Below are 22,099 nucleotides of genomic sequence, written 5' to 3'. Positions count from 1 at the left end.
TACTTTTTGAGTTCACTGTATATCAAAATGAATATATTTATTATTTTACCACATGCTTTTCCCTACTTAATGATTGCCTCTGAATATCTAAAGTAAAGATACAATGCCCCCAGAAAGTATTCATACACCTGGACTTATTCCACATTTTGTTATTACAGCCTGAATTTAAAATTTCCCACCACCAATCACACTGACAATTATGATACACAAGTAGGACAACTAAATAAATATTTTGACCACATTTGCTAGTATGAGTGGGTATTCTGTTGCGGGATTTCCCACTGCAGTTAGCCTACAGAATGAAAGAATGAACTCTCCCCCCCACAGTCAATGTTAAATTAGTCAAACTGGTATGGTAGCGAGGGAGGAGCAGTTATAGGCGGCTTATAATCGACGTGAGTCACTTTTCTTCCTCATGCAGTGTTTTCTCCCTCCTCCTCTCTTTCTCTCAATTCAAGAGGCCAGATAACAGTCTACATCTATTAAGCAATAGAGCAGACAGTCTGGTTCCTCAAAGCCCTAAGACCATCCAGCTTCTATCGCAGGACAGTGTTACTACGGAAACCATGTTTGGAGTGCGCTGGTGATAGATATCAGTGGTGTTTATCTAATAATAATTTGCCATTAACTGCGTTGGATGTTTAGATTCGGCTGTAAACAGCGTGGCTGGCTGTAGTCGATAGGCGGTCGGAGCTACAGAGGGAGGAATGAAGTAAAGAAGATCCAGACTCAATTGTCAGACCTGGCAGGATATCCACGGTGGAATAATGTAAGCTTTAATACTCTATCTCTATTTTGGCTACTTCAAAAAGTATCTACAAAAAAATTCTAGTCAAGTTAGTTTTTTCGTCATGTACACATGATATATTGTAAGCCTACGTGGAGTACACAGTGAATGAAATGCTTACTTGTAGGTTCACCTCTCGACAATGCAACATCAATAGAAAAAACAAGTAAGTGAATACAAAGAGTAGTACAAATAAAAACAACAACAAACAATTTTTATTTTAGCAAAAATATAATACAGAAGGCACTCACAAATTGAAGTCGGATATTTACAAGACTGGGAAATTGTGCAATAGATACGCAATGTTAATAATAAATAGACATTGTGCAGTAATAATAAATAGTAGTCCAGTAGCAGCAGTCATGGAGTGTGTGTGTGTGTGTGTGGCCGTGGAAAGTAGTTTGGGGGTGAGGGTGCTGAGATTTTAAATATTTAAAAAGATTATTAAAAAAAATGTAATTCCGATTTTCAGGGGGCACCCTCAGCACCCCTACTTCCCACGACTACGTACAGTACCATTCAAAAGTTTGACCACACTTACTCATTCAAGGGTTTCATTTGATTTTTTATATTTTCTACATTGTAGAATAATAGTGAAGACATCAAAACTATGACATAACACATATGGAATCATGTAGTGACCAAAAAACAAATGATTTCAGACTCTTCAAAGTAGCCACCTTGATGACAGCTTCGCACACTCTTGGCATTCTCTCAACCAGCTTCATGAAGTAATCACCTGGAATGCATTTCAATTAATAGGTGTGCCTTGTTAAAAGTGTATTTGTTGAATTTCTTTCCTTAATGCGTAGGAGCCAATCAGTTGCGCTGTGACAAGGTAGTGTTGGTATACAGAAGGTAGCCCTATTTGGTAAAAGAACAAGTCCATATTATGTCAAGAACAGCTCAAATAAGCAAAGAGAAATAACAGTCCATCATTTCTTTAAGATATGAAGGACAATCGATGCGAAAAATGTCAAGAACTTTGAAAGTTTCTTCAAGTACAGTCGCAAAAACCATCAAGCACTATGATTAAACTGGCTCTCATGAGGACCGCCACAGGAAAGGAAAACCAAGAGTTACCTCTGCTGCAGAGGATAAGTTTGTTGCAGTTACCAGCCTCAGAAATCGCAACCCAAATAAAAGCTTCACAGAGTTCAAATAACAGACACATCTCAACTTTTCAGAGGAGACTGAGTGAATCAGGCCTTCATGGTCTAATTGCTGCAAAGAAACCACTACTAAAGGACACCAATAAGAAGAGACTTGCTTGTGCCAAAAAACATGAGCAATGGACATTAGACCGGTGGAAATCTGTCCTTTGGTCTGATGTGTCCAAATTTGAGATTTTTGGTTCCAACCGCCGTGTCTTTGTGAGACGCAGAGTAGGTGAACGGATGATCTCCGCATGGTTCCCACCGTATGGAGCATGGAGGAGGTGGTGTTATGATGTGATTCAAGGCACACTTAACCAGCATGGCTACCACATCATTCTGCACCGATAAGCCATCCCATCCGGTTTGCGCTTAGTGGGACTACCATATGTTTTTCAACAGAACAATGACCCTCCAGGCTGTGTAAGGGCTATTTAACCAAGAAAGAGAGTGATGGAGTGCTGCATCAGATGACCTGACCACAATCACCCGACCTCAACCCAATTGAGATGATTTGGGATGAGTTGGACTGCAGAGTTAAGGAAAAGCAGCCAACAAGTGCTCAGCATACATGGGAACTCCTTCAAGGCTGCTGGAAAAGCATTTCAGGTGACTATCTCATAAAGCTGGTTGAGAGCATGCCAAGAGTGTACCAAGCTGTCATTAAGGCAAAGGTTGGCTACTTTGAAGAATCTCAAATATGAAATATATTTTGATTTTAACACTTTTTTTTGCTTACTACATGATTCCATATGTGTTATTTCGTAGTTTTGATGTTGTCACTACTAATCTACAATGGATTAAATAGTACAAATATAGAAAAACCCTTGAATAGTACTGCATGTGTGTGAGTTTGAGCTTACGTGTGTAAGCATGTGTGGTGAGCTGCAGAGAGTCCGTGCAAGAGGCCGTTGGTGTTCTAGCGGTCAGTCCCGGTCACAGTGGAATGGAATACTGTAGCTATCTATGGTAGAAAATGTACAAAACAACGTGAAGAGTTGGTAAAGAGGTCAGTGAGTTGATTGGACTTGCTGGCAATCCTCCACTGTCGTCATATCTGCCAGTAAAAGTGTCAGTGAGGAATTTCCCATACGTACAGTATATTAGCTAGTCGATGGTCCATACAAGGAGGTAATGTTGGTTTAATTGTCTCCTACGCTCATGCCTTACCTACAGTATATGCCTTATTACACTATCCTTTATATGATGCTGGAAGTACATAGAGGGTAAGATAATACAATTCAGTTCAGTGCAGACACGCTATAATAACTCTCTCGAATGCTTGACCTGAGTAGCGACAGCCTCTCGGCACAAGGCTGGTGAACAAGACTATAGTAAGGGCTACTTGGTTGTGGCAGAATGAGTTATAGCTCTTTCTTAATTGTGAGTGTTGTGTTTAGGACTTCCCTTTGATGATGTCAGAGATGGTTTCATCCATTGTTGACCTATTGGAGATGTTTAAGAACAGGAAATTAAAACACTGTTGTACTAACAAGGATAAAGAATGGTAGCAGCTAAGACCATGCATTACCCCTTTGTGGACGTACGCGCCAATATATTTACAAGCTGTTCTGTGTTTGTGTGTATAAGAAGTACAGGTGTCCATCCAATGATAAGACAATATTATAACTACGACACAGGAAGCAATAATGTCGTGTTGAGACTGTTTGTATACAGAACCATGTGCCAGACACACACATCCTGAGTCATCACATTAAACAAAACCCAGATGCCCATCAAATCTAAAGGTATACAGTAAGTTCCCAACAGATACTGACCATATTGTCTCTCCGAGTGTTTGGTTTTATTGTAGTTATTTGGCATGAAATTCACATTAAAACTTTTTATGGGCAGGTGGGAAGGTGGCTTCCCACCTGCTCAACATCCGGTGAAATTGCAGAGCGCCAAATTCTAAATACAGAAATAGTCCAATTAAGCATTCATAAAAATACAAGTGTTATACATCGGCTTAAAGATTAAATTCTTGTTAATCCAGCTGCTGTGTCAGATTTCAAAAAGGCTTTACGGCAAAAGCATACCATGCGATTCTCTGGGGACAGCGCCCCGCTTGCAAAAGCATACAAACATTTTACAACCAAGTAAAGAAATTTCAAAAGTCAGAAATAGCTATAAAATGAATCACTTACCTGATTAATTTTTTCTTCATATGGTTGCAGTCACAAGAGTCCATGTTACACAATAAATGTTTGTTTTGTTCGATAAAGTCCCTCTTTATGTCCCAAAAACTCATTTTGTTAGTGCGTTTTGTTCAGTAATCCACTGGCTCAAAGGCGGTCACGCCATGCAGAAGAAAACATCCTAATAGTACCGGTAAAGTTCGTCGAAATATGTCAAACAATGTTTATAATTAATCCTCAGGTTGTCTATTGTCTAAATAATTTATAATATTTCAACCGGGCAATAGCGTCTTCAATAGAAAGGAAAAACAACGAACGGTGCACAATCGGCGCAAACCAGCCCTGCTTCTTTCTACAGCACTGAAAGAAAGGTCTCATTCTTCCTCGTTCTTCAGAATACAAGCCTGAAACAATGTCTGAAGACTGTTGACATCTAGTGGAAGCCATAGGAACTGAAATCTATGTCCTAACCCAACAGATACTGTATAGGCATTCAATAGAAAAGTACCCACATCAAAAATATCCCACTTCCTGGATGGATTTTCCTCAGGTTTTCGCCTGCCATATCAGTTCTGTTATACTCACAGACATTATTTTAATAGTTTTGGAAACTTTAGAGTGTTTTCTATCCAATACTACCATGCATATGCATATCCTAGCTTCTGGGCCTGAGTAACAGACAGTTTACATTGGGCACCTCATTCATCCAATATTCAAAATACTGCGGTTAATCTGAACCCTATTTCATCTGCTAGTATTGTATTGTGATTATTGAGCACATGGATATTGTTTCAATTACACCCTCCACTTGGCATACTTAAAAGGGATGAGTAGTGAGTGACAAAAGGCATAAACCGTATTGTGCCGTGTGGTAATCACTTTCTATCCTCTCTTGCCATCAGAGTCTTGGAGCCCATGAAGAGACGATGAGTTGGTTTTATTGTCAGGGACAGGAAAACCACGCTGTCTAACCTGGTTTGTTCCAGGCTGTTGACCCAATAAGCAGCCTTCACCTCTGAAGCCTCAGACTGTCTGACAGATCAAGCCCTTTGCACTGCAACGTTTTCATCCCCCCAGACTGCACTGAGATGATGTGACAGATCTTGCTCCCTGTGCCTTCCAGTGACTGTACCCACCTCCAAGGCCACCATGCAGGAGTGCCACACTGCGCTGTGTCTGTCCGTCTACCTTGTTACCTTTTTGACGGGCCTCCCGGCCAATGCTGTGGCCTTCTACACCTTCAGCAAGAAGGTAAGGCAAAAACCCACACCCATCGACATCCTGCTCCTCAACCTGACCATCTCGGACCTCCTCTTCCTGCTCTTCCTGCCCTTCAAGATGCAGGAAGTCACGGACGATATGACCTGGAGTCTACCCTACATCCTCTGTCCTTTATCTGGCTTCTTCTTCTACATGACCATCTACGTTAGCACCTTATTCCTGACAGCGGTCAGTGTGGAGCGCTACCTGGGCGTGGCCTTCCCCATCCAGCACTCGCTGAAGCGCCGGCCCCTGTATGCCGTGGTGGCCAGTGTATTTATCTGGATCTTCTCCATCCTCCACCTGAGCATTGTCGTCATCATGCCCTACTACAACCCACCACAAGACTCCCTCAGTTCCACAACCAACTCTTCCAACATCTACGAATTCTCCAACGTCTCCAACGTGCTCATTAGTGACAGCGACAACATTGTGTCTTCCAGGAATGTGTGCTATGAGGACTTCAGCAAGAAGCAACTGGCAATCCTCCTGCCTGTGCGTCTGGAGCTCTGCCTGGTTCTATTCTGTGTACCTTTCCTCATCTGCAGCTTCTGCTACATCAACTTCATCCGTATCCTCTCCGGCCTGCCCCACATTGGGCGTCGCAGACGCCTCCGTGCTATCGGCCTGGCTCTGGGGACACTGCTGGTGTTTGCCTTCTGCTTCGGCCCCTACAACGTCTCCCACATTGTGGGCTTTATAACCAGGAAGAACCCCGACTGGAGGGACATGGCCTTGCTCTGCAGCACCTTCAACGCCTGCCTGGACCCCTTTATCTTCTACTTCTCCTCCTCAGCCGTCAGAGGGACCCTAGGGAGTATGCTGCAGGGGGCCAGAATCAAGCTGGCCAAGTGTCACATTCACTGGTCCCCTTGGAAGGGAATGAGCGAGCCTCCGATAGATAAGGGACCCAAACAAGCAGAGATGAATGCTATCTGAAGCTAATTGAATAGGGCCTGTATTAACTGAAATGAGATGTTGTGCTCTCCATGCCTAGAGGCAAGATATGAGTGCTCTGATGTTTATGTTTTTTTACATGTGAGACAGGAGAGACTGTCATTTACTGTATATGCGTCTCTGTTTGATCATTGGCGGGCAAACTTCCTACTTAGATTAGAGACAGGATATGGGAGATACGGAGCCTGCCTTCCTCCTGAGAGACACAAAACAAGGGCTCACAATAGGGAGTTACCGCCTTGCTGCAGATAGCTGGAATCAAGTGCAGTCATTGCCAATTATGTATTATAAGTACACACCTACTGTGACATGAAATAAGTTTGAGAGTATATTTGTTGTATAGGGTTGCCTGATAAGATTGTAAAACAGAACAGAAAAGTATCATTGATTAGCAGGTGAAGTGTTTATTTCAACATTGTTGAAAATTGTATTTCACAAGGGTGAAGCCCATTTACACAACTAGGAGCAGTTTATGGTGATGTCAACTGTAGAGAACATCAGCTCTAACATCTGAGAGACACATCAGAACAACATCTCTCAGCACTGAGAGATAAGCATCTCAAACAAGTGTCACAGTAGTATCGCATATGGTTGAAAAGGAACGATGATACAGTATGCACTGTGTGTGCTAGCTATTCAATTGAATCTGAGCACTGAGCAGAGTTGGTGTGTGTGTGTGTGTGTGTGTGTGTGTTTTTTTGTGTGTGTTTTCTTGTGCATGCATGAGCACACATGCGTAAGTGAGGGATTTTGTGTGTACTTGTGATTCATTGTGTCCATAGATTACTACTATTGGCTTTGTAAAATGAATGTGGACTCACTGTCCCATTTTGTATACACCTCTAACATCTGGGACCTTCATTGTTTGATTCTGGGACCAAATAAAAATATTGATGTTGAAATAAAAGCATGTTCATTTCGTGAATTACAGGAACAAAAATACTATAATAGTTGAACTGCAGGTTACACAATTACAAGCAAAACGTTTGGCAATGGCATACTTGGACATAATCAGGTTGTTGTGGAACCCTGGTTCTTGCTACTGTTTTGGAGTCATAACATGTACAATATGACGGCCATCCCTTCAGACATACTTCCCAATACCGTGTAACTTATGATAATTGATGAGCCTCTCAAATATTTACACAGAGACTATAGTCACTGATAAGGTATCATGGGTGGTGCATGTATACTATACAGCCAGCTGCTGTACAGTACCTGTAACACGAGCAAGGAAAGCCCACACCACCAACATAAACCCATAGATTCAATACTTTCACGCCAGGAAGTGCCTTGACTTTATTTAATCCGGTTATTCAGGGATTACGCTCCAACAGAGGTTGAGTTGATTATTGCATATATCTATTTGACAGCCACACCATCCATGAGACATTCATTTTGACACTAGAGTACAATATGACTAATAAAAGCATTCAGCAGCACAGTAGCCCTTGACACGATTGCAAAATGGCTTCCGTTCGACACGCAACATAGACCTAAAGCTTCACATAGCATCAGTGTTGTATCATGATTTGGGGATGCTACAGACTGTGTGAGCTGGGTAGAATATACATTAAGGAGGACAAGTGAGAGAGTGTAGAGTTCGTTTTAAAACCGTGCTGAGGCATGTGCTTACAGTATAGACAAAACTACTGGTCCCCCCTCAAAAAAAAGTCCCTCAGTAAAAACCCAGCATACTCTCTGACATAAAAAGTGTGCCATTTGATCAGGAAATGTATCATGCAGTAAACATCTGTATAGAGGCTGTTGTGGGTAGCCTATTAATTACAGAAAATCAGATGCTCTTGGACTTTTTCTCACAATGTTGGATAGCTAAACAGATAGAGCTGTAAAACAGAATGTGTGTATGCATGCTTGTGTGTGTGTGTGTGCATGTACTTACCGTACATAGGACACAAGTTGTTTTTTTTCCCACACTTGTCAGTGCTGCGGAGAAAAAGACGATATCTAAAACAACCCAATTGACTGATGCTCAAGACATGGACCACACAATTATTTACACGACTCCATTTCCCATGATCCTTGTGGGATCATGTGAGTGCGACCATACAGTAATTACCTGCAATGGAAAACACCACAGTCACTCCACAGAAGACACAGATCTTAAGGATATTCAAGCATCCAATCACCTCATCGGGGGCTGCGTCTGTGAGCGTAGACAAAAAGGCAATGCAAAGTTATACAGTTATGGACCTCACACAATGAGGACAGACCTGAGGGTGAATTCAATTTACAGTCGTTGAAGGCCCATGATTGACTGAATCTGTGTGTAGTGGAAGCACACATGTATAAAAGTTGATAAGGAAAACCTTGATTTCACTCAGGTATGCCATGCAAGCTGTTGGCTGAGACTAGATATTTGAGCCATATGAGAACTAGTCTAGTGAAATATACGGTAGTGTTAACTAAAGCTCACCCCAGGAGAAGGAGGCAGACAGGGGTCAGTCCAGTGCAGGGTGATCCTGCACACTACAGGTGTAGGAGATCCCAGCATCCACAGACCCCCGCGGGGGGAGGGACAGCACACTGATTACGTACACTTCATTTCTGGAGCTGTCCGTCACCTGTAAACAGTAAACTCAACTCCCATCCAATTAGGAGTTGAGATCTTTGGAATCAGGCTGTGCGATTGGTTGGTGTGAGGGTAGGCAGGGTGAAGGGTGCAGTTGCTGCCAACAAAGTGGTAGGGGCTATCTTCCCCACTCTGGTGTGTCCAGGTTAGGGTGAGGTGGTGTGGGTGGAACCCACTAGTGATACAGAGGAGAACCCACTGGTCCGTCTGGGGGTGTGAGGGGTACCTGGAGGAGGAGTTGGGGCACAGAGGGGGGTGCTAGTAGGGGCAGGAGATGCAATACCATGTATCTCATGACATTTCCATTTTAGTAATTTAGCAGACACTCTTATCCAGAGCGATTTACAGGAGAAATTAGGATTAAGTGCTTTGCTCAAGGGCACAACAGTATATTTTTTCGTTGGCTCAGGGATTCAAACCGGCAACCTTTCAGTTACTGGTCCAATGCTCTTAACCACTAGGCTACCTGCCGCTCGTTAGAAATATGTCAGATTGTTGACATTTAACCATAGTGAAATATGACATACAGTATAACTACTACGACATATTCAGGCCATGTTGGTAATGCAGTTGTGGCCAAACAACAGACTCATGGTTCTGTAAATGGTGCAGGACTTTGTAACGTGCACCCCACTGGAGAAACCCTGGGAGGAACCTTCTCTTTCGCACGAGGGGTTTGCACATAATCATTTCACGATCCCTCTTTGCCTTGTTCTGTGGTGAGTTTCAATTCCCTGCAAAGATCAATAGAATCCACAATGCATTGTGCCGGGGTGATTATATCTGGATCTGTCACGAAACCACTCAGGCAAAAAGATGAACTGAAAGGAAATTTCCATGTGGCTAGAATTTTTATAGATTTGAGCTTGGTTAGGCTTCTTTATGGTGATGCATAGCCCACTAGTTTAAATTGAATTGCCTCCCTGCTAACTGTTTGGGTTCAAACAAATTCTCAAAGGATACAAATGAGAGACAATTACAACAATGACAACAACAACAGCAATACCAACAAAGACATCAAAAATTATGAGAAACTCTAATGAGTTACAATAAGACATTCCAAGAATAAAGGCAGATGTGTTCATTTCTTATCAGAGCTAGTTCTTAGCCTTTAATGCTTAATCCTATGGTCATTATCATGCCAAGCAACGGCCATATGAGTTGTCAAGATAGCACAAACAGATTTGGGACCAGGCAAATGTGTTTCTGTCTTACCCAGGACAATGAGCTTTGTGCTGTCCCCTCGCTCTCACGTTTAACCTCTCTGCCGTTACCATCCATAACGGGGCTGAGTGAGGGCGCAGCCAGTGAATGCTTCCTTATCAAGGTAACAAAACAAAACAAAAACACCAAGACCTTCAGTTCAAAGGCATTTGCCCCAAAGCTTGCCCATGATGTTGAGGTGTATTTGGAGATGATCACAGTATTTTATTAAAGTCAAAATGAGAGAGTTGGAGTGACTTTCTCCCTGACTAATCAGATTTAGTCCTCTTATCTCGACAAACAAACAACTCATGACTCTATAGACTTCTGAAAGTAATTAGATCATTAGTGTTGTCAACAGGAGTCTTGTTATTGCAAGAATGGAAGTCAAAACAGAAAGGCAGAATTTATGCAATTAGGTAAATCTATATACTCTGTAATATGCTCAGGGATATTGTATAATAAGTATGAATTATGACACTGAATATGCTGAAACATCATAAACATAAAACATGTATTTGTGAGATTATTTGCATCCTAGTATGATTGGAAGACACTAACCTGGTATTGGGCCTGCTATCGACAGAAGCACACACAGGTCCAGGATATTTGTCATGCGTTTGTTTCTCATTACAAACTCCAGTGGTGAAAGGACTGCTCGAACAGTGTCTTTGAATGTCAAGCTTCCTTCCAAAGACAATGAGATGTCAGCTTGTTTTTTTTTTTGTCGCTTCATTATTGTTCCAATGTTCCATTAATAGGCCACGCTCCAAAACAAGACAAATTCTCAGCGCCTGTTACGTCAGAGACGACACGAGTCTATGTCTTACAGACAAATAGGCCTCGCTCTTGATGTCTGCAACGGTAAGCAAAAGGCAGTCTACAGTCACAAACAACGCCAAAACCATCAGTCTATTTCACAATGATAAGGTGCTCATTGGACAGAATGTCAGCTAGCTAATTACTTACCAACAAAGTGGTTACTGTGTGAAGAATACAATGTCAATGTTTGAGATTCTATCTCATTTAAAATGAATTTGTTTACTTTGAAAAGTACTAGCAAACCATCATTAAAGCTGGAATTAGTTTCATGTACAAAAAGTTTATTTTATTTTTTATTCTGAACGTTTTTGTAAGAAGAGCAGTTGTTGTATGGTTTACATATATTCTGATGCATAGTGCAGTGTGTCATACTGCGTGTTTAGGATACTTTCGGATATGAGGGGTGCGACTCATCGTCATCAATGTTTAGGTAAATAGTTAAAAAAATACGCTCCGAGTTACTTTGACTCCGCTGTCCACCTAGTATTAACCACATTTTTGACCTCACCCAAAAGTTGACCCCCAAACCCGTACCACTCACAGCCAGAAGCAGTTTGACTGAAATGGAAACAAACAGCCTAACCCTCTTATAGCCCCTTTCACTGGATTAAATATGTTCTACATTATCATAAACAAGAGAAGTGGGGACTGACCTACTCTGTGCACCTCAACAGAAACATTAGCATAACATTTGGCAACTGTTTCTGACATGTATTAGTAAACTGCCGCTTCCATCCATCTCTCAGTGATCTTTACTCCCGTTGAAAGTGTGTAAATAATTTACAGCAATCTAATGGAACTTTAAGGTCATATTGATTATGTACTAAGGTATTATATTTTCAGCTGTCTGTTTTCCTCTGCATTTAGATATCCTCTTGATTTACTCCTATTCAAAAAAAACAATGTACAACTTGACATCAAGCATCAGGTGAAAAGTTTAAACAACGACAACAATCAACCACTCACACAGAGTTCTGTTAAAAACAACATTATTTGTTTATTTTTTTTCTCCCTCTGATATATTTTATTTTCTTTTTTTTTAAACTCCACTTCTATAGATTTGGAGAGAAAAAACAGTCCACTCACATAGATATGACAGAAACAGAGACAGAACGGAGATCAAATGAACCAAAAGAGTCATCCTAATCAACATCGCTTCACCGCACAGAAAATATGTCAAGATGGAAGACGATGCTGCTCGTGTTCCTTTGCTTTGTTCAGTATGTTATATCGATGCAATCTTGAAAAGTCAACACAGACAGAAATAATAATGTTGAGGTCCAGGGGTAGATTGAAACCAACATGCCTGCCATGTGAAGGTCAGATAATCCACACACACACACACTCACAAATCAATAACACAGATTTACCAGGGTGGCCTACAGAGAGGTGGCAAGGCAGCAGGCAGCGGGATTGGCATAGAGGGGGAGGGGGGGGGGGGGGGGGCACAGGTGCCAGGTTTTCTCCACAGAGAGGGAAAGGAGATGGAGAAGGACGTGGGCCAGAGGGGCAACGAGAGAGAGAGAGATGGGCATGACATCTCCATAAGATGTCTGCAAACACTAACCAAGCATTCTAGAGTAGACTCATCCACTGGATTGCATTGGACACCTAAGACACCCTAATATTTGTTATTAGTTCTCGCACTGATAAAAATGACATTTGTCTTTGTGCATTGTGCATTGTTATTACCTGATTGTCATTTTTTCCCCAGAAGTTTCAAAATTGCTCTGGTGAAACAACAGTGTCATGACAACCCAATCGTATATTGTGTCATAAATTCAAATCTATACATCTCACATTAATAGGACAGTCTCAGACAGTTTGCGACTTAATCACACCGTACAGGTTCTCTCCCATTTTATCATATGAACACACGCCAGAACATCACTTGATGCTGTCATTCGACAAGAAAGAAATATAGTTCCATTGTCAGTTTTCGCCACGGCAACCAATATTTACCCAGCTGATTGACTGGCCAAGTGGCAGGTTTGTGCTGGTGACTCACAAAGGCCAAGTAATGGGGCACTCAGCATTGGAGATGTTAGGCAGGCTTCTAATTTATTTATTTATTACCTTTATTTAACTAGGCAAGTCAGTTAAGAACACATTTTATTTTCAATGATGGCCTAGGAACAATGGGTTAACTGCCTTGTTCAGGGGCAGAACAACATATTTTTACCTTGTCCGCTGAGGGATTCAATCTTGCAACCTTTTGGTTACTAGTCCAACACTCTAACCACCAGGCTACCTGCCACCCCATGACTAAGGAGGCCGGCTGGTGGGCGCCTCCATTGTTGCCTGGTAGTGTGCAGACTCTCTGTTATTCCAGCTGTGGATGGACCAACACTGGTACACTGTTAATTATCCACTAGCTACATTCTTAGTGAGGAGAGGGTGGTTGACAAGCAACCAGCTGTAGTGCCGGCCTGTCTGTGTGGATGGAGGTGGGAGTAAGTGACTGCAGCTCTTGCCTATGCGGCTCACAAGTATTACTTTAACCCACTATCCACACAAACAAATACTGTCAATGTTTTACATTAATAATAATATATCCTAATTAGAATTCAGAATAGAAATGATAAACTAACAAAATATCCACCTATCTACATAAATGTATCTTTTTGCTCAATCAATTCTGTCCTTGTGTGTCTATCAATTCAACTACTACCAACTTACTATATAACCTAGCTACCTCATTCAACTTCCAAGCTTAGCCCTCAGTGAGTCAAGGCAAATATCACTTCCTCTGCTTGGCAACATTTAGTCAGCATGTTTATCTAATAATGACCTATTTCCATCATGTAGCTCACCTCAGTCCTGCATGTTGTGTATCGATGCACTCATTAGTACAGCTAATGGAAATCTACTGGAGCTTAAATACACTCGCAACGTTGACTCTGCTCATAAGAATTGAACAGGCCTTTAGAATAGCTGGTGAACTATAGATCATTAGGATAACACATTGTTATCTAACTAGTGGGCTATTGTGTGAAGGACAAAAGCTGGAGAGACCTGGCCGGTACTAAGGAAATCATTTATATATCAATGAGTCTGTCCCTCAATAAGACATATCTTCTTGTGTATAACCGATACATAGTACCGGTACTGAAAATCTGACATATTTCTGATAATTTATCATGTTAGTTGAATATTGACCAAATACTATCATGGCTACGGTTCTATTCCCCTTTATCTCGTCTTGTTCTATTGTACATCCTATCGTTCTAGACTCCTACTAAAGAGTCGGCTGTGTTTGTCAGACATAAGCCTCTAGATACACAGTATCGATAGGTACTGACATTTCCAAAATTAACATTTGGTATCAATCATTTAATTGAGTACAGTAATAAAATATAATGTACTAGAAGGTGCCATTATACAGACAATTGTTAGACATCTCATTATCAGAAAGAACAAAATGCGCCTTGACTAGCTACTCTTTCAACTGACATGAAAGTAAGACGAATGACTCATTCTTCATTGTATGTTCTCTAAACACATAGTTACCTTAGTTGACAATATAGCTCGGCCAAATTGTTTCGGAGATGGGGAGAAAATCAATGTGCAATTAGGGGTGTCTTGTATCAAGGCATGATAAATTATGCTCTTTATTCTAAGGCCTTACTATAGACACTTGACAATTCTGTCTTTGGGCCCTTGTAAAGTGACTCTGGGGAGAAATTGCTCTATTTCATGTGATCCAGTCCAATGTATCGATTAACCATTGCATTTGGAACTGAAAGTGTGTTGAGGAAGTGTTCGATGTGGGAATATAGTGGTTATAGCGTTTCAGGATCTAACACAAAAACGAGTACATTCAAACGGTGACTGGGTGTATAGTTATCTAGCTTCTACTGCTACTCTACCACTGTATTTTCATATACTACCAGACTTGTCACTCATAAATAAAAAAAAACACACCACCCAAATATGGTTATAATTTTCTTCAAAACATTTAAATAATCTAATATATAAATGAAGCAAGTTCGTTTATATTATGTACATCAACCTAAGCCAAAAAGTGCTGCTTAGCAATGCTCGAGTGGTGCCCGTAAAATTAGCATCCCCCCCCCCCAATTGTTGGGGGTGATCAACCACATGTGAATGCACCACTTACGACCATTGGAATCATACAGTATGTCTCTGTGCTGTAATTACAGGTCAAGCTACATGACACCACACCATCTCATTAAAGTGTAAAGCGCTCGCTTGATAAGCTAGCAGATCAGGAGGGACGACACAGCGGTCATTTTAGGAATGCTATCTGAGCTGCTATCCTATCAAGTGTCTTCCCTGTCTTTTCTCGTTCTCCCCTATGGAGAGTTCACTGTCTGGTCAGAGTCATCCCATCTCCCTCTGCCTCAGAGCTTTGTCTGTACCAGTCTGGGCTTCTTCCCACTGTCCATCAAGGACGTGCATTTACTGCATCCTTCCTTTTCCCATTTCCAGTCCTCAGCAACCACACAGAGTCTGATTAACTTTCACATTTAACTCACGGAGACACTCAAACTCATTTGGGGTTATTACAAATGCCCACCATACATATCGCCCTCCATTGCATGAACTTAAAAGCACATCTCCCAGCCTTTCCCCCAGCCTAAAGCCCAAACACAAGATACAGCTTTTTTTTTTCTTTCAAAGTCCCCCCAAAACGAACATTTACATGCTTTTTTTCAAACCCACATTGAGAAACATGACAGTATGTTTTTCCTTATTTTTTTTTTGTTATTTTCTTTTTGTTTTTTCTTCAAGGACAGAGTATGTACATACAGAAGTTTATTCCACTGATAAAATTGAGCTGGGTGCTGACATGAGACAGAATATGTGAAAGAGAGAAGACAGACAGAAAGACAGCGTGAGTGAGAGAAAACGACAAAGAAGGAAAAACAGAATCACTGACCAAAACAACCTGCTCTTGTGCTTGAAAATCGATACCAATCAATGTCCTGTGAGTCTGAGCAAAACAAGATGAACACAAGTGGGTCTGTCTGTTGCCCTTCAGACATACCAGTGACTGACTACATTGCATAGAGCAACGGGCATCAACAGAACACGTCTCACACTATATTCAGTGAGACAAACAGGTTTTCATTGACTAGCCTCCTGCTAAAGGGGACATTCACTCTTGCTAGGGCTTCACATCTCTTCATATATTAGCACACTTCATACAATAGTATTACTAAAACAGTTCCATTCTTGAATAGATTGTTAGGGGCAACGTTCACTATCATAGCACAGATTAACCAGATTGGATGCCTCTCCTATATCTTAGTTAGCAGGTATGTTGCTGGTTAAAATTAAATCAAACAAAAAAAGATGACAGCTATTTGCAGAATACTGAATACGGATGCTGCATATTCCTGTAAGGTCACAGGAATTGTGGGTAGTCAGCTAGTTGCTAGTGTGAGCCAACCTCTCCATTCAGGTTGGCTCACTATGGGGAAGTTTGCATATAGACATAGACACAGCAGGACATGACAGAGAGACAGCGGATGGGTAGTTGGGGTGTCATCGAGCCTCATAGCACAGTGGTTGATCTGTGCAGGTAAAGTGGCTGGATAATTGAACCCTGGGGGGGTTCAATCAGGGCCCAGGTGAGGTGGTTTGTGAGGACACGCCGCGTCTGCTTTACAGGGACGAGGGTGTCCTTGAGGAGGATGCTGTCAGGGCCAGGATTGAACGTGATTTATGGGGCCTGTCCATGGCTGGCGGGAAGGACACCGGGGGAAGGGGAGAGTGTAGGCCCTGTCGCTTATCCAGCCACAGGTAATGGCTAATTACATCTTTATCTCCTGGTGTGCCTGTCCTGCCATACAGGGGCTGACTGACTTACAGGGACGCTGCTTTACATACATCGCTTTAAATCATTGGTGGTCTGTCTGGAGAGTGACACGCTATGGAAGCTGGTTGAATATATGTAATATGTGTAACATGTATTATACAGTTAACAGCATGAAAACAAAGGTTTTAATACAGACACGTTTACAAACGATATTACATTTCATTGACTGTGGACTCTTTTGGATGAAAAGACTCCCCCGGGATCAACTTCCATGTGTTTTTAAAATCCTTGTCAAAAAGAGCACAACTTGAAAACCTGACAACTTCGTCTTTTGTCGTTGTCGTTCAGTTCAACGAGTGCGATTTCTCCGAGGGATTAAGTACAAAATATGTTTTTGCACACACGGCTCGTCATGAGCTCTGGAGTAGTATGTGTTCTTTTTTTTTTCTCACATGGAATTACTTTTCATATTTATTTAAATACTTATTAACATCATCAGTATTATTATCAACACCAAAAAAGTTATAGCAGTTTAACCTTGCAGAGTAAAACGGACACAGTGCAGGGGAGGAGGGGGAGTGGGAGGGAGGTTTCACGACAGGAACATCTCTAACCGGTACATGCTATCAACAAGCGACAAGGAAGGAGGATGACTGGTCAACGCCTTCAAAGCAGGAGACACGATTGTTATTTCTACAGTCCCTTCCTGGTTATGAAAACTGTAATAGAGGCTGATGGGTAATGTCATTTTGCTGGATATTTTATTAGGATATTTTATTAGGATCCACATTAGCCACTGCCAATGGGAGGGTTGGATGTGGATAGACTGCCTCTAGTAACGGCATGGCTTCTGTACTGCATTATATTTACACACGAGACAGAGCACAAACCACCTTAACGATGGGGGGGGGGGGGGGGGGGGGGGGGGGCTTCTCACGTGCTTCGTCTTGGTTGCGATCCCAAAAGGATGCACTAGAAGGGCAAAGACTATATAGAACCCCCCACCGCCCACCCTTCATGTGTGTTTTGACATCAATCGTAGCAGCCGCGTCCTATACACTGCCACACGGTTAAAAACAAAAGAGAACGGTACTTGTGTGATCATAGGGTCAAATGTCACAGGGCCAACGGGCCAATGGACAGCTTTCAACAAGGTCACGTGACCCTCATCATAATAACTAATCATTGTTATTATAGAGTAGTTCCAACCATAAGTAGGAGTGTTGTTACTCCTAGTCTTCAAATGTCTATGAGACCAACAGTAGTGTAGATCAGTCATCATTTAGATTTATAATAGTATTATTCTGGTGTTAAATATCTGTTTTCATCATCATCATCATCATCACAATTATCATTCTTAATAAACACAGACATCATAGACATCACCAATGTGACCCTCATTGGAAACAGCATGAAGTGGTGATAGTGGCAATAATGGTGATAGTGGCAATATAGGTAGCAAGGGGGGAGGTAGTGGGGTGAGGAATAGGGGGGAGTTGGTGTGGGTGTGAGATGCGATGCGTCAATGGCTCCTGGAATAATGCATATCATTTTTGTTTCACAGTGATGGGTTCGTAATTAAAGAAATTCCTTCTTCCTTCCGCAGGCGGGACGGGACTTCCAGGAAAAGCTCTTAGACCTTCATCAGGAGAGAGACAGAGAGGCAAAGCCAGAAGCCGACGCCCGCACTCACCCCCACGTTGACGGCCACGCCTCGCCCGTACACGGCTCCCGGCCCTGCGGCAAGGGGCCCGGGAGAGAAGGACAGGCACCGGAAGGAGAGAGGAAACCGAGGGAAGAAAGAGTGGAGAAGAATTCGTAAGGGAAAAAGGAAACAACCAGAGAAAACGTAAGCTACAAGTAAAAAGAGGTCAAACATTTTGGGATAGAAATTAAGTCTGAGTGCAATGACATGGACAGAGAGTAAAACCATCCCCGAAGCGATCTGATATTAGTCCGAGTGGTTTGATTTTCAGTCTGTGTCCCATTCGTATAGACGGTTCAGACCCAGCTTGTTATAATGATGAAAGATTGATGATGAATGATTTATAATGATGAAGATTAGGTAAAAGAGGAGAGGAGAAGGACAAATGATGGGAGAGATAAGACACAGAGGCAGGCGGAATGGAGGGAATGGAGCAAGGCGGAGCAGAAGGATGTATGAGACTGACTGAGTCATTGGAGGGAGACTTGCCGAGAGAACAGCAGAATGAGGGAATAAAAGAGGAGAAAGGGAGGAGATGAAGGGGCTCACTTAAGATGGCAGAGTGTGGAAGGCGGGAGAGAGGGTGGGATAGAGGGAGAGAGAGAACACAGTGTTGGAAATCGCTCATTGGGGAGGGCTAATGCGAGACGGGAGGAGCGAGAAGGAGAGAAACGACAACTTCCTGGGGTAGCAGAACAGGACAGGACAGAGGGAGAAATGGAGGAGAAAAGCTCTTTGGCGTAATGGGGTGGCGAATAAAGAGATGGAAAGACGGAAGGAGGGATTGGGGAAGGAGGGAGGGGGATGAGGAGATCCAACACCGTGAGCAGGGAAAGTAAGAGAGATGGGGATGGGGCAATGCAGTGTGTGACTAGGTGTATGTTTGCATTGGTTTGGTTTACTTGTGTGATTGAGTGAAGTAGAATGAGCTTAGACACATGTATGGACGTCTGTGTGTGTATGCATCACAGGAGGCTGCTGAGGGGAGGACAGCTCATAATAATGTCCGGAATGGAACAAATGGAATGGCATCAAACACATGTGTTTGATGTATTTGAACCCATTCCACTCAGTCTTCTCCAGTTATTACCACAAGCCCGTCCCCCCCAATTCAGGTGCCACCAACCTCCTGTGGTATGCATGCATGAGTGTGTGTTTGCATGCGGCTAGCTGTGTGTACGTATGCATGCTTAAGTATGTGTGTGTATTTTGTGTGAATACTTTAAGAGACTCACGGAAGAGCAGCATGCTGGCGTTGGAGGCTCCCAGCCTGTTGGAGGCAAAACAGGTGTAGTTGCCAAAGTGTTTGTCCGTCACGTTGGTGAAGAGCAGCAGTGAGCGCGTCTTCTCGTTCTTGATCCTCAGAGTATTGTCGTTCTCTACCGGCCTGATACAGAGAGAGAGAGAGAGAGAGAGAAAGAGGGGAGAGAGGGAGCGAGTTGGGCGAGATAGAGAGAGAGGGCGAGGCAGAGAGAGAGGGGGGAGGTAGATAGAGAAAGAGGGGTAGAGTAGGGGGGGGGGGTGGGAGAGCGACAGACGGAGAGAGGGAGAGAGAGAAATAATTGTATATCTGAAAGAATGTGTTAGCAATACTGGAAAGAATCTACCTAAACTATCAAATCAAATGTTATTTGTCACATGCGCCAAATACAACAAGTGTAGACCTTACCGTGAAAGGCTTACTTACAAGCCCCCTCATCTCTGTCACTACCTCACCTGACAATTCTAATAGTCAAAATCTAACAGCAATTAAATCTACAATATTCTAATGTGCCCTATTAGAGTGCGTTCTCTCTCTCTCTCACACACACTCTCTTTCTCTCTCTCTCTCCCATGGTATTTTGATTATATTTGAAAGGATTGGATAAGTGTTACCAATACAGAGCTGAGTTTTTACCATATTACTCATTACAATCCAATCCTTTGCCATCGAGAGAGAACATTGAATCACACCTCTTACCGTGAAATGCTTACTTACAAGCCCTTAACCAACAATGCAGTTTTAAGAAAATAGAGTTAAGAAAATATTTACTAGGCAATTTGTACATTAGGGTAGGTGTAAAGTGACTATGCATAGATAATAAACAGCGAGTAGCAGCAGTGTGTGGGGGGGAGGGGTCAAAGCAAATAGTACGGGTAGCTATTTGATTAGTTGTTTGGCAGACTTATGGCTTGGGGGTAGAAGCTGTTAAGGAGCCTTTTGGACCTAGACTTGGTGCTGCGTTACCGCTTATCGTGCGGTAGCAGAGAGAAATGTCCATGACTTGGGTGACTGGAGTCTTTGTTAATTTTTCGGGGCTTCCTCCGACACCGCCTAGTATATAGGTCCTGGATGGCAGGAAGCTTGGCCCCAGCAGTTTTTATACCAGGCGGTGATGCAACCTACATGTTGACCAGTTTAAAGTTCTTGCTCACATCGGTTACGGAGAGCGTGATCACACAGTCATCCTGAACAGCTGGTGCTCTCATGCATGCTTCACTGTTGCTTGCCTCGATGCGAGCATAGAAGGCCCGTCTGGTAGGCTCGCACCACATCCGACAAGCATCAGAGCCGGTGTAGTAGGATTAAATCTTTGTCCTGTATTGAAGCTTTGCCTGTTTTATGGTTCGTCTGAGGGCATAGCGGGATTTCTTATAAGCGTCCAGCAGCTCTAGCCTTTAGCTCAGTGTGGATGTTGCCTGTAATCTATTCATTTTGGTTGGGATATGTACGTATGGTCACTGTGGGGTCGACATCGTCGATGCACTTACAGTGCCTTGCGAAAGTATTTGGCCCCCTTGAACTTTGCGACCTTTTGCCACATTTCAGGCTTCAAACATAAAGATATAAAAGTGTATTTTTTTGTGAAGAATCAACAACAAGTGGGACACAATCATGAAGTGGAACGACATTTATTGGATATTTCAAACTTTTTTAACAAATCAAAAACTGAAAAATTGGGCGTGCAAAATTATTCAGCCCCTTTACTTTCAGTGCAGCAAACTCTCTCCAGAAGTTCAGTGAGGATCTCTGAATGATACAATGTTGACCTAAATGACTAATGATGATAAATACAATCCACCTGTGTGTAATCAAGTCTCCGTATAAATGCACCTGCACTGTGATAGTCTCAGAGGTCCGTTAAAAGTGCAGAGAGTATCATGAAGAACAAGGGACACACCAGGCAGGTCCGAGATACTGTTGTGAAGAAGTTTAAAGCCGGATTTGGATACAAAAAGATTTCCCAAGCTTTAAACATCCCAAGGAGCACTGTGCAAGCGATAATATTGAAATGGAAGGAGTATCAGACCACTGCAAATCTACCAAGACCTGGCCGTCCCTCTAAACTTTCAGCTCATACAAGGAGAAGACTGATCAGAGATGCAGCCAAGAGGCCCATGATCACTCTGGATGAACTGCAAAAATCTACAGCTGAGGTGGGAGACTCTGTCCATAGGACAACAATCAGTCGTATATTGCACAAATCTGGCCTTTATGGAAGAGTGGCAAGAAGAAAGCCATTTCTTAAAGATATCCATAAAAAGTGTTGTTTAAAGTTTGCCACAAGCCACCTGGGAGACACACCAAACATGTGGAAGAAGGTGCTCTGGTCAGATGAAACCAAAATTGAACTTTTTGGCAACAATGCAAAACGTTATGTTTGGCGTAAAAGCATTACAGCTCATCACCCTGAACACACCATACCCACTGTCAA

General features: G+C 42.5%; 2 protein-coding genes across 2 annotated transcripts in view; one reads left to right on the top strand and one right to left on the bottom strand.

The window, feature by feature from the left end:
* Window positions 1-252: 252 nt before the first annotated feature.
* On the top strand, window positions 253-7,203 carry LOC110488718 (free fatty acid receptor 2). The gene is made up of 2 exons (XM_021561043.3): window positions 253-769; window positions 4,982-7,203. The coding sequence occupies exon 2, from the start codon at window positions 5,229-5,231 to the stop codon at window positions 6,276-6,278; it is 1,050 nt and encodes a 349-aa protein (XP_021416718.3). The 5' UTR covers window positions 253-769; window positions 4,982-5,228; the 3' UTR covers window positions 6,279-7,203.
* A 4,683-nt stretch (window positions 7,204-11,886) lies between these two features.
* LOC110534906 (igLON family member 5) overlaps window positions 11,887-22,099 on the bottom strand; it is a 143,786-nt gene continuing 133,573 nt past the window's right edge. The window contains exons 7-8 of the mRNA XM_036947247.2: window positions 19,640-19,791; window positions 11,887-18,436 (exon numbers count right to left, since the gene is read on the bottom strand). Coding sequence (XP_036803142.1) covers window positions 18,333-18,436; window positions 19,640-19,791 — 256 coding nt within the window. The 3' untranslated portion in view covers window positions 11,887-18,332. The remainder of the gene's footprint in view (window positions 18,437-19,639; window positions 19,792-22,099) is intronic.

This window comes from Oncorhynchus mykiss, chromosome 2, assembly GCF_057628025.1.
Source record: "Oncorhynchus mykiss isolate SJ-2025 chromosome 2, ASM5762802v1, whole genome shotgun sequence".
Lineage (NCBI taxonomy): Eukaryota > Metazoa > Chordata > Actinopteri > Salmoniformes > Salmonidae > Oncorhynchus > Oncorhynchus mykiss.
Note: the sequence above shows the minus strand (reverse complement) of the source record. Positions and strands in the feature narration are given on the sequence as shown.